Source organism: Somniosus microcephalus, chromosome 4 (genome assembly GCF_052327205.1).
Source record: "Somniosus microcephalus isolate GS21.2 chromosome 4, FLI_Smic_1.0, whole genome shotgun sequence".
NCBI classification, from domain to species: domain Eukaryota; kingdom Metazoa; phylum Chordata; class Chondrichthyes; order Squaliformes; family Somniosidae; genus Somniosus; species Somniosus microcephalus.
Window position 1 is genome coordinate 292,427,042 of NC_140990.1, and position 13,563 is coordinate 292,440,604.

The following is a 13,563-nucleotide window of genomic DNA, read 5'->3' on the forward strand; positions in this document are numbered from 1 at the left end:
AGACACCAGGGAAAATGGAGTAACTAGTGGTTAAGTATAAGATTCATCAAAATGATTCAGTTGCAAGAAGATATTTTAAAAGCTCCAGCACGTGATCCATGAATTTTATATTTTTAATCTGACGAGGAATTATTCTATAAATTAGAGAGCAGTTTAGTGGATTAATTCAAAACATTGGTGCAAGCACAATCTAATAATTACTTGATCTTAACATCAACAAGTCTTGAGAAGGATTTGTAGCTATTAAGAAAATAATAAGTGAAGTTAGCTGGATAATGGCTGCTTGACAGAAATCAAATCAATAGTCAACCACCATTGCTTGCAAATTATTGTTGAAAATAATTTTCCCATTTTCCTCTCTTGAGCACCGAGGCTGGCGTAGGTACTGAAGAACTTCAGCCTTCAGATCCACAGGGGCAGTTTTCCCGAAATGGATTATATGTGTGAGGATATCCAATAGGAGCTCCCCATTTTCATTTCCTTCGATGAAACACTCTGTGATATCCAGGTCAGAGGAAAACTCATAGATCTGATAATTCAATCTCATTTCATCAAGTGTTTTGCAGACATCAGGGAAAAGAGAACTGCTAATAAAACGGGATCCAAATATTTGCCAAAGTGAATGACATCCACTGCCATCTGTTGGTAGTAATATTTGAAATATATTTGTAAATATTTATTTGATTCAAATGCTGATAGTGCCAAAATTAGTTATAAGTAGGATTCCTCTGTAAATTATTTCTTTATATCTTGATAGTATTTATGAATTATTTCTGCTCTCTGCAAATGATAATACCCTGCTGTAACATATGTACGCTATGCTACCCAAAGAGACTTTTTGCATATATACCTTTAATGGTGAGCAGACATTAGGAAAGGATTTGGCAATTGGTGTATCGATTAAATGGCCCGTAATTTGTGGTCAGCGGTGAAGCAAAGGCATTCATCGCTGTCCCCGAAGTAAGCTTCACACAAACACTTTGCGATCTCTCTGGCGAGAATTTTGGGTTTTCCAACGCATAATTTAAATCAACATAAGTTCATGGGGATTCCCAGCGAAAGAGCTGCTGTAATGTCAACAAGCTGTCTAAGCAGCAATCAAAATGCATAATTCTCACAGACAGTGAAACAGGAAGTGGGTCAGCTGCTTTGATTCTAGGGGGAGAAATTCACTATCGCCCCATTTGAGGCGTTAATTTTTAAAAGTTTGAAAAGTTAGCGCCAGGCGCTAACGATTTCAAACTTTTGAAAAATTCGGCGTTAGTGCTCCAAGAAGGAAGTGGAGCGCTAAATCAAGCACTCCGCTTCCTTCTTGACAGCAGGCGGGGCTGAGACTTCAGCAGCGTTGCACACTGGGCCATGCAGCGCTGTCATATTTAAAGTCTCCTTCCCTCCCTTAAAGGGAAGGGTCATCGCTGGAGGCTCTGCAATATAAAAGGTACCTACCTGGACCACCAAGCCAGCCGCGATCCCACGCGATCAGCCCGGCACTCAAGCAGAGGTGCAAAGGCACCCAATTTCGCTTCCTAATTTTGTAAAAGTGTTGAGAGAGCAAAACAAATATTGGGGCTCTCACATGGCAAAAGGCAAAACTGAAATAAACATAGAAATATAGAATATAGGAGCAGGAGTAGGCCATTCGGCCCCTCGAGCCTACTCCGCCATTCAATGAGATCATGGCTGATCATCCAAACTCAGTACCCTGTCCCTGCCTTCTCCCCATATCCCTTGATCCCCTTAGCCTTAAGAAATATATCTAACTCCTTCTTGAATATATTTAATGAATTGGCCTCAACTGCCTTCTGTGGTAGAGAATTCCACAGGTTCACCACTCTCTGGGTGAAGAAATTCCTCCTCATCTCTGTCCTAAATGGCTTACCCCTTATCATTTGACTGTGACCCCAGGTTCTGGACTCCCATCGGGAACATCCTTCCGGCATCTAGTCTGTCTAGTCCTGTTAGAATTTTATAAGTTTCAATGAGATCCCCTCTCATTCTTCTAAATTCCAGCGAGTGTAAGCCCAATCGAGCCAATCTCCCCTCATATGTCATTCCTGCCATCCCAGGTATCAGTCTGGTGAATCTTCGCTGCACTCCCTCCATGGCAAGAACATCCTTCATCAGATAAGCCAACCGAAACTGCACACAATTCTCAAGGTGTGGTCTCACCAAGGCCCTATACAACTGCAGCAAGACATCCTTGTTCCTGTACTCGAACCCTCTCGCTACGAAGGCCAACATACATTTGCCTTCTTAACCGCCTGCTGCACCTGCATGCTTACCTTCAGCATCTGGTGCACAAGGACACCCAGGTGTCATTGCATTTCCCTTCTCCCAATCTATTGCCGTTCAGATAATAATCTGCCTTCCTGTTTTTGCCATCAAAGTGGATAACCTCGCATTTATCCACATTATACTGCATCTGCCATGCATCTGCCCAATTACCCAACCTGTCCAAATCATACTGGAGTTTCTCGGCATCCTCCTCACAGCACACACGCCCACCCAGCTTTGTGTCGTCTGCAAACTTGGAGATATTACATCTAGTTCCCTCGTCTATATCATTAATATATATTGTGAATAGCTGGGGTCCTAGGACCGATCCCTGCGGTACCCCACTAGTCACTGCCTGCCAATTGGAAAAAGACCCATTTATTCCAACTCTTTGCTTCCTGTCTGCCAACGAGTTCTCTATCCAAGTCAGTATCTTGCCCCCAATCCCATGTGCCTTAATTTTACATGCTAATCTCTTATGCGGGACCTTAACGAAAGTCTTCTGAAAGTCCAAATACACCACATCCACTGGTTCTCCCTTATCTATTCTACCAGTTACATCCTCAAAAAATTCCAGTAGATTAGTCAAGCACGATTTACCTTTTGTAAATCCATGTTGACTTTGTCCGATCCTGTCACTGTTTTCCAAGTGCTCTGCTATTACGTCTTTTATAATGGACTCTAACATTTTCCCCACTACCGGTGTCAGGCTTACTGGTCTATAATTCCCCGTTTTCTTTCTACCACCTTTTTTGAATGGTGGGATAACATTAGCTACCCTCCAATCCATGGGAACTGTTCCAGAGTCTATAGAATTTGGAAGATGACCAGCAATGCATTTACTATTTCTAGTGCCACTTCCTTAAGTACCCTAGGATGTAGATTATCAGGCCCTGGGGATTTATCGGCCTTGAATCCTGTCAATTTCCCTAACACCATTTCCCTGCAAATACTGATTTCATTCAGTTCCTCCCTCTCATTAGACCCTATGTCCCCTAACATGTCTGGGAGGTTATTTGTGTCCTCCTTTGTGAAGATGAACAAACTTTTTAAAAAATAATAATTTTAAAGTTTCTTAAAAATGTTAATCTTTATAAAATGAATAAATTTGACACTTCACAAAATTAAAATTAGTTTTCCAGGGCCATAACATTTGTTTGGCAGTCAATATGCTTTTAAAACCCCAGTTACACCTAATCCAAAGGGTCTTACTGTTAATGGGATATTTAACAGCAGTATTACCGCGGAAGAGCCAAGTTTTTGTCAGTTTCCATGATTTTGTAGGAGTCTCTGCACTCCTAACAAAGAATCTATAACTTACTGGAAGTTAACAAACTGAATTTATTGTCTAAGAACTTTACAAAACAAGAAACTACAGGAGAAGCTCAAAACAGGTCTTTTCTCTTTCAATCCACACGAGGACTGGCTGGTCCCACCCTGTACCTCTGACGTCATGACGTTTCCCGCCGAAGGGGACGTCATGTGACCCACGTGATGATGTCATCGCATCAGATCGCGATGTTGTCGACCTAGCTCTGTTTAACCAGAGCCAACTTGAAAGGTAATAACATTGGTTACAGGCAATTAATGCTAGAGGTAATAACATTGGTTACAGACAATTATGTAAGTCACTTAGTGGTTTTGCCACATACGCCCCCTCAGAATTGTCTTTAATGAAAAGAGTCAATCGCTGAGGAGGTCGGACAAGTCTGTTGGACCGACTCCGAAATTCCCGGAAGCACCGATCGCCATCGCGGCAGCGGGGGAAGTACTGGGACCGGTGTGCATGACTCGCGGCAGTCTATTCGATGGTCTGGTAACGAAAGTGCACGGCGAGCGGCAGCAGCGGGCCTTCGGGCTGAAACGAGCGTGGTAGTAGCAGAAACCGGTCGTCGGAGGCGCCTTTGTCGGAGCCGGGGCCGGGCTCTTCGTGGCGGGGCATTGCGCGAGGGCGCAGTATTGTTGCCGGACCGCGTAACTCTTATCCGCCTCTTCGGCGAGCGCGACGCAGTCTGCGGTTTCTGCTCGGGCAAGGGACGCCTGTACTTGCTCAGGAAGTTGAGTAAGGAACAGTTCGCAAAACAGAAAGCACTGGGGCTCGGACCCCAGGAGAGTCAGCATATGACTCATCATTTCCGAGGGTTTGGAGTCTCCTAACCCTGGTAGAGTCAGTAAACGGCGAGCGCGCTCCGCTTTGGTGAGACCAAATACCTGCAGCAATCATGTCTTGATGGCGACATACTTGTCAGCAGTCGGAGGACTCTCCAGCAGGCTGATGATTCTCGACGCCGTCGAGCTCTCGAGGGCGGAGACCACGTGGAGATATCTGGTCTGATCCTGAACGATGTTGCGGAGCTCAAATTGCGTCTCGGCTTGCACAAACCAAGAGGCTGCCTGTTGTTCCCAGAATTGGGGGAGCTTCAAGGCCACTGCGTTGGCCTCCATCACTGGTCTGTGTTCGGCGTTCACCGCGAAAAACGATCGCAAGGAATCGGGGTCACCAATGTAGGAGTCTCTGCACTCCTAACAAAGAATCTATAACTTACTGGAAGTTAACAAACTGAATTTATTGTCTAAGAACTTTACAAAACAAGAAACTACAGGAGAAGCTCAAAACAGGTCTTTTCCCTTTCAATCCACACGAGGACTGGCTGGTCCCGCCCTCTACCTCTGACGTCATGACGTCATGACGTTTCCCGCCGAAGGGGACGTCACGTGACCCACGTGATGACGTCATCGCGTCAGATCGCGATGTTGTCGATCTAGCTCTGTTTAACCAGAGACAACTTGAAAGGTAATAACATTGGTTACAGACAATTAATGCTAGAGGTAATAACATTGGTTACAGACAATTATGTAAGTCACTTAGTGGTTTTGTCACAATTTGACAGATTACACAGATTGCTGGCTTGGGGTGCGGTGTGGGGAGGTACACAGTGCAGCCAGTGTTGGTGCAGTGACTGACAGACTGCAACTTCAGGATTTCCACTGGCAGTTCACCATCATCAGGACAGCAAATTCCGGGCCTATATCGTTCATTTTGATTTGCTGAGTTAAAAAGAAATGCACTGTTTCTCAGTTTCTCCAATTTCAAATAATAGAGAACCTTTGAAAGTTGCAGCACAGAAAAAAGGTCTTTCAACCCGTCAGGTGTTTCTCCCCGCAACTAATTCCATTCCGGCTCATTCCCTTTACACTTTAACATCCTCCTTTTTCAAGCATTTAATTCCCTTTTGGAAGTATTTATTGACTCTACTTCAACCATGCTTTGTAGCAGAGAATTTCACATTCTGTATGAAGCAATTTTTTCTAACCTTTAATTTTTTGTGATTATCTTAAATATGTGTCCTTTTTTGGTGTTGGACGCTTGCAAGGCCTCGAATGGTAAAGGAAGGTCTTTGAGAAGACAGAAAATGCTGCAAATACTCAGCAGGTCAGGCAACAACCATGGAGAGAGGGACAGAGTTCATGGCTCAGGTTGAGATGCTGCTTGACCAGCTGAGTATTTCCAGGGTTTTATGCTGTCATTTCAGATTTACAGCATCCGCTCGCAGAGGGAAGAGGAAGACATAGAAGAGGAAGAAGCCAAAGAGGAGGAAGCATGCTACCCAGACAGCCCCTTTCTGGCAGGATATCCGGGATGGAATGATTCACCTGCGGTACCAGTGACCTTAAATCCAATTCCACTTTTCACATTGTCCCACACCTTACCTTCCCTCTGTTACTGACCATCAAAGCATTCTCTTGGTCACAATGCTGAAATAAAAGCCACCACAAAGCAAACTTTCCAATCCAACATTATACATCTATCCATGAAATAGGACATCAAGAAATCAACTCATCACCCTTATGCATTCTCTTAGTGAATGTCTTGTGTGTATATTTGCCTATCCTACTGATGTCACGCAGTGCTACCCCAGTGGCTGCAACATGACTGGTGGAAGGCTGCTGACTTTCAGTGGGGGGGCGCTGCAAATGGCTTTGCAGGTCGACCCTGAGCTGGTGGCTGGGAGTCTCAAATCGAGTGATGGTGTTTCTTCTTCATCTTCACTCTCCTCTCCCTCTTCGTGATCAACCATTGGCTGGGCAGGCTGCATTTCTTGGGTGTGTGAAATGAGGAAGGCACAAGGGTGGAGTTGTGGTGAGGGGAGGGCGGGAAAGCAAGTGGTGCATGCCAGAAGGAGGATAATGTATGAGGATTCCAGCATCTTGTATACTTTCTGCTCCACCGCTGGCCAAGGGCTCAGCCATGACCCTGCCAAGAATGGCCTGCACTGTCTCCTCCAAGGGAATGAGGTGAAGCTAGGAATGGGAGATGTGCCTCGTGACTGGTGCAGATTGTTGGTAGGTGAGGGATTGGGGGTGGGGGTTGTGCATTGAGCAGTGTGTGAGGCTAGTGGTGCCATTGGTAGGAGACGGATTTTGAAGATGCACTAACTGACCTTGACAAGTGGTCTGAGGTCATGAAGCTTCTTTGGGCATTGGAACCAGGTGGCGGGGGCGACACTGCTGGCAGTGACAGCCTCAATGATGTAGTCCCACACCCTTATTTCTGGTGGGCATCCTGGCCCCTGTGGGTAGAGGACCTGTCTTGCAGTGTTGACTCCCTGCACCAGCTGGAATGTGGCATGCAAGACCCTGGGTGCCCCTTCCGTCACTTGCTGAGCCTTTTGTGTTAGTGCTGAAGCAGTTTTCACATTTTGAGGTTCGGAAAGGAATTCAGCTTTAAGAGCTGCATAATCACATTTAGTACATGTTTTTGACGTCAAAAATGCAGTAAGGGCTGAAAACTGAATTTTTCACTGCATTATATTTTGAATTAGTTCTGATTGCAGTGCCCCTTTAATTGAGAGCCATTTTAATTGCCCACAATCCTTTGCGAGCTCCACAGCCTCTCTCCCAGAGGCTCTGCGAAGCTCGAACGCCGCTTCGGGACAGGAACGTCACCTTGGAGGTCTCCACCAATGCCACCAGGAGGGCGTTGCATGGAAGGTTAGCACTGCGCCACCAATCCCCTGCCCCCGAGATGAATTTATTCTCGTTAGCGTTGCCGCCATTTTCAGCAGCCGTTAACTCCAGTTGCCGGTGACACTAGCAACTTTCGTGGCAAACACTAATTTCTAGACAAAGGTATTCTGACTGTGCTGTGGCAGTTCTTGTGGAGAGGAATGACCTGTTCCTCCACTCGAATGGTCAAAGGTGCTCTAACAAGCTGGGGAACATGCGTGGCAAGAGGTGGCAGGTCATTAAAAGGGACTTTCATGTAACCTTTGCTCCTGCCCCTCATACTCAATTAGTCACGTAATGTTACACTGACAGGACCATCTACAAGTGCAGCTCCTTTAGACTCAAGACCACTTACCATTATAATATATAATAGCTACATCAATGACCAGAGACTTGAGGGCCAATCTCTAGGAGGTTTCAGTGATCATAGCTGCTCACTTACAACTCTCAGCATTGACAGCTATCGTCTCTTTTCTATTATCTAGTCAATTCATTAAGTACTTTGCAATTTTTTACTTTGTTCCAGGAGCTGCTCCTATAATCTAACCTTTATTGTTTGTACACGCACCAGACTGTATGGTACTAAACATCAGGAGGAAGATGAAAATCGAAGATAAAAAATGTGATTATTTTTTCCCCGTAAAATTTCAGTTTGTACATCCTTAGTGCTAGCATATCAGAAACACTGGACAATCACCTACCTGAAACTGTTGTAATTAGAAGTTTGCCATTGGTTTCCAGAAGGCTGTGGAAGCACTTGATGGAATCATGCACACTTTCTACATAATACAACATCTAGACAAGAAAACACATTGAGAAATGCAAATATTCTCATATAAACTACATCCTTTTCTCAAAATTGAATTTAGTTTTGTGAATAAAGATGAATGACAGAAATTGTGGATTTTTTTTTACTGTGATATATACCTCTCAGTGTCTGAAGACACTGCCTTGAAATTCTGTTTGGGGCCAAGGTAGAATCCTGGCAGACTTCTGATCAAAGGGCCAGAAGATGGGGCAGAACCTACTTCTGCCAGGATTGCACTCTGTTTTTGCTGGTTTGCCATTTTCCAGTTATGGGGAAATGTGGATGAATTTGCTGCTGCCCCCCCTCCCCAACCCAACTATATCTGGGTGAGTTTGCCATATACTGGGAATTCCATCCAGTACACCCTTACCTGTCAACAACGTGAAACCTGTTGAGAATGTGCCAGAATAGAAAAAGGCTGGCAAAATAGCAGGTAACAAGCACTTAACAAGCAGTTAATTATCTTAAATGCCTCCCCCGCCGCTTGGTGTCGGGGCTGTTCTGAAAACGCAGACCCCACAGTTTGGAAACTCACATAGAGGTGGGTTCGTGGCAGATTCGCAACCCGCCATCAATCGTTCCAAATTTAACAGCTGACCCGCCTCCGAACCCGCCCTCTGAGCACCAGCAAAATTGCGGCCTTAGTGTGGGAAGGGAGAGATCCAGAACACATGCGCATTGTTCTCATCACAGTTACTTTGGCTTTGGATGAAAGGGGCCCTTCCGCCCATTTCAGATCATCCTTTCATGTTACCAACCATATTACAACATTCCATTACAAAAGAAGTCCTGTATCCTGCCATTAAATCACTTTTTCCTGCTCCACTCATTCCCTGATCTGAACTATGGTCAAATGGGAATGCTGTAGTGCATTCCTGCAACATGGAAGGAAAATGCCTCTTATAGCGCTCCTGTGAAGCACCTATAGCGTTAAAGGTGCTGTGTAAATACAAGTTGTTGTTGTTGTTGTTGCTGCTGAGTGGTCGCCAACACAACATGGCGATGCTCGGGGTATTGTCTGAAGTCTACAAACAGGCTAACCACACAGCCATTTGATTCCAGAGGTTTCAAGGGCAGGCAGACCAAAAATGGGGAATAATTTGCCTGAAAAAAGAGAGAAAGAATATTACTTCTAAAAATGTCTCTGGTACATGCAACCACCAATATTTTGGCACTAAGTGGCACAGTTAGACATTTGGGGGGAGAAATTCGGTATCGCCCCATTTGGGGAGTAATTATCGGCCGGGCGCAAAGATTAGCGCCTGACGCTAATTATCGCCTCTGACTGCAAACTTGGCTTTTATCGCCCCTGGAGGTGATTGGAGCGCTAAATCAGGCGCTTCACATCTGCCTTAAGGCGCAAAGGGCAAGGAGCGAGGCGCTAACTCACAGCGCTGGCGAAGCTCATGTGATGTCAGTCAGCAATGGAACACAGACACACTGGCACCGGCCAATTCTTAAAGGGGAGTTCTGATAAATGGTCATCGACCTGAAACGTTAACTCTGTTTCTCTCTTCACAGATGCTGCTTGACCTGCTGAGTTTCTCCAGCATTTTCTGTTTTTATCCTAAAGGGGAGGGTTTATCTTGGTCTCCATCTACATCCTGTTCATTGCAGCCTTGAGTCTCGGCCTGGAGAGACCTGTACATCAAATCTGCTAGAAAGAACAATGGAGAGACCCAGGGAAAGTGCTCAGAGTGCAGCCCCCACAGTCTCTTCTAAATAGATACAAGGAAGGGCAAATCAAAATGAACCTGCAAAGTGCTGCTCAGTATGCAAAACTCCTTCACACAGTGTAGTATCTCTCCAGAAGTCTCTCTCTCTCTCTCTCAGAATGCATGGTGCAAAAATGTCACCAACAAAAAAGGCAGGAAGCGGTCGCCTTTAAATAGCACTCCCCCAGTCCCATCCCGACTGCAGAACGCTCCCCTCAACCTGTCGTTGCTAGCGGCAGGTGTTAAGGCAGGGGGCGCCACTCAATTTCCAGTCCGGGGCGCTACCGGGGCGTTGCGCACTCGACTGACGTCACGATCTGCCGGCGCAGGAGATCGTGGCGATAGTGTTTAGCGCCGCCGCAAAATGTCCGGTCAATTTCGCGAGAGGAGCAGATCTCGCCGCGCCCGGGTGCTAGTTGGTTTGCGCCCCACTTAGCGCCCTCTTAAGGTGCTAACGGGTGGCGCTACCAACTGAATTTTTCCCCCTTGATGTCTAGAGCTGGTTACACATCCAGCCCAGACTGATGGGTTGAATGTCTCCCCTGTCTGCTGGTTGTAGGGTTATCTTTAGCTGCAGTTACCTCAACCATGTGAATGAAATCAAACTTTTTGCTTTCATTTCTTTCCTTGCCTCGCTTTTCATATTCTTCTGAGCTCATCTGGTTCCAAGTGAAGGAGATGTTAAGATCCTGACTCTTTTCTTTCACAAGTGCTGGAACACAGGTAGAATTAGAGGGAATTAAATAAAGTGAATGTAAACACTACTTTTGTTGCTATTTCATCAGATCCAGTTTCTAGGTGTTCACATATAGACACATTTCTTTACCTTCAGAATTTAAGTGAGGACATTGGTACGTTAGGTTTAGCTGAGAAAAAATAGCAGATATTTAAGGACTGAAGCAATTTGTTCACACCTCAACGTATCACACTTAGGCCTAGATTTTCAGTTGCTTGCGCCAGCAGTTAGCGCCTTAAGAGAAGTGATTTCCGGGCGCTATGCGTGTAGCGCCCGGGCGCAGCGCAGTTTGCGCCCCGCCCCAAATTAAGTTGCCCGTTAGCGCCGGCGCAAAGTTTAGCGCCCGCCCGGATGCGCGCGCAGAAAATGACGTCACATCCTCGTGCAACGCCCTTTGGCCGCCCCGATTGCAAACTTCAGTCGGACCGCCCCATTGTGCGGCGGGCGGCCGGAGCGTTTGGAAAAAGGAACGCAACACAACCAGCGCGGGCCCCGGGGGGCGCTAATTAAAGGGAACGTCCTCTCCAGTATAAAGGCCATCCTTTTTTCAGAAAACAGTCTTGTGCAACGCATTTCTGGAGACACAACAAGGAGGATAGCTAACTGGTTTCAAGCAGCAAGAGCCAGGTATTTTTGGACTCAGGCAACAGCGCTGCAAGTGGCCATTTGGAAATTAGAGTGTTTGCCAGGATTTGATGGGGGTTGCATGGGGTGCCAACGCGGAGCTGCAGCTCCATGTCCGTAGGGCTCGCAGACGCATTGTGAGAGGGGCAGCCCTGGCTAGAGGCAGAGGGGGCTACAGGCGTCGGCCACGTAGGCCTTACCCAGTCAGGCTATACCGCCAGCAGCGCTCCTACCTAAACATGAGTGCCGCGCGATGTGTTAAAAGGCTCCGATTCCGAAAGGGGGTGATTGCAGAGATCTGCCACCTGCTTCGCCGAGATCTGCGGCCAAAGCTCAGGTGCAGGACGTCTCTGTCGGTGGAAGTGAAGGTGACAGTGGCATTGAACTTCTATGCCACCGGCTCCTTCCAATACGCTGCTGGGGACATAGCAAACATCTCCCAGTACGGCGCGCATCGCTGCATCCGCCAGGTGACTGAAGCACTGTTCAGAAGGAGAAGCCAATTCATCTCCTTCCCCATGGCCCTGGAGAGCCAGCATCAGCGCGCATTGGGATTTTCCAGACTCGGGGAATTCCCCTTGGTGCAGGGCGCCATTGACTGTACGCATGTGGCTTTGCGGGCCCCTCTGGAGCATGGCGAGCAGTATCGCAACAGGAAGGGCTACCATTCTCTGAATGTGCAGCTGGTCTGTGACCACAAGCAGCGCATCATGGCAGTCAATGCCAGCTTCCCAGGCAGCAGCCACGATGCCTTTATCCTGTGGCAGAGTACTGTGCATGACATGTTCCAGGCACAGCCTCCCCCAAGAGGATGGCTACTCGGGGACAAAGGCTATCCTTTGTGCACCTGGCTCATGACCCCGCTCCGCGCGCCCAGGACCGCTGCTGAAGAGGCCTACAACGAGAGCCATCAAACCACCCGCAACATCATCGAGCTAACTATTGGGGTCCTCAAGCAGCGGTTCCGCTGCCTTGATCGCTCCGGAGGAGCTCTCCAGTATTCGCCGGACCGGGTCTCCCAATTTGTGGTGGTTTGCTGCATGCTACACAACCTGGCTATCCGCAGGACTCAGGCACTGCCACCTGACGTTGGACCAGCACCTCAGGAGGAGGAGCAGGAGGAGCATGAGGAGGAGGAGGAGGAGGAGGAGTACGTTCCCAGGAGGGAGCGACCAGGGCCAAGGGCCGCACGACGCCACCTTATTACACGGTACTTCTAAGCCCCCTGTCAGGGAATGGCCAGGGGCCATGAGGGAAGATGAATGCAGCCGCTCCGCAAGCCCTCAGCCGGCGAAGCCAACAAACACTAAGAAGAACAACCATGGAGACTGCATGAATAAAGATAATTTTTTATTACACAAAAATGAAAAGCCCTTCCCACATGAATCCCCAAAAACAATAAACGGGCCCCACAAAAAGCCCAACAAACGACTCACTCCCACAAACTGGGGAGGAGCCACTCCACCTTTATTGAAACCGGGCCTCAACGTCGGCCTAACGCAAAAAAAAAGCCCTCCAAAAGCACAACCATGGGCAAAATAAAGATGGCCACCGCCATATTAAAGGAAAGCTGGCCACACCCTCTACTGAGTGGCCCGCGAGGGCGAGACCTTGGCCAGCATTTTGCCTCCCCTGCCCTGCCTGCTGCTCCTTCGCAAGCTCTGCCCAGTGGCTGCTGCGAGGCTGGGGGAAGGCGCCTGAGGCTCAGATGCCCTTCCGCCAGATGCCGCTGGGGGGCGGCCTACACGGCGTTTGGGCCTCGAGGGGCCGTCTCCTGAGTGACGCACCTGAGCCTGGCCACCATCAGCTGCAGCCGCTTGCCCTTGACGCCCCAGAGGGGGAATGGCGGCGACGGATGGCGCAATGTGGGCCAGCTGGCGTCTGGGATGCGCTGGCTGGTGCTGTGGCGCGGTGGCACTCGGCCGGGCCCGCACTGCAGGATCCGCAGCAATCAGCCGACGGCCGGCTTGCTGGGATGGTCCAGCGCGGCGCCTGCCCTGGCGATGCCTGCCTGAGACAGCGCGTGTGGCAGCAGTGAGTGGCCCTGTGGTCCTGGTGTGCGCGCGCATCACATCCGCCAGGGTCTTGACGGCATCAGTTAGCATGCGGCCAGTCGCGGCAGTTGCTGCCCCGAACTCGCGCACACTGGTCGCCAGCGACTCGATGGCCTCAGGCATGCGCCCCACCACGCTCATGAGCTCCGTGTGGCGCCGGTCCGAGTCGTCGGCCATCTGATCGAGCTTCCGCACCTCCTCCGAAGTGAAGGTGTCCGGACTGGAGTCACGACTCTCCCGCTGGGGAGGAGGGGGCCGAACTAGGGGACCCTTGCCGCGTTGGTGACGGCGAGTGTGCCGAGCAGCAGCACTCCCCTCTGATCCTTCCCCCCTTTGGGGGGAAGG

At 48.5% G+C, this 13,563-nt stretch overlaps 1 protein-coding gene across 2 annotated transcripts in view; it reads right to left on the minus strand.

Annotated features, from left to right (window-relative positions):
- Window positions 1-298: 298 nt before the first annotated feature.
- LOC147120546 (histamine N-methyltransferase-like) overlaps window positions 299-13,563 on the minus strand; it is a 409,239-nt gene continuing 395,974 nt past the window's right edge. Inside the window, exons 4-6 of one of the 2 annotated variants that reach the window (XM_085986646.1) lie at window positions 10,386-10,516; window positions 7,983-8,076; window positions 299-639 (exon numbers count right to left, since the gene is read on the minus strand). In XM_085986646.1, coding sequence (XP_085842772.1) covers window positions 299-639; window positions 7,983-8,076; window positions 10,386-10,516 — 566 coding nt within the window. The remainder of the gene's footprint in view (window positions 640-7,982; window positions 8,077-10,385; window positions 10,517-13,563) is intronic. The other variant, XM_085986645.1, reaches the window with a different exon arrangement.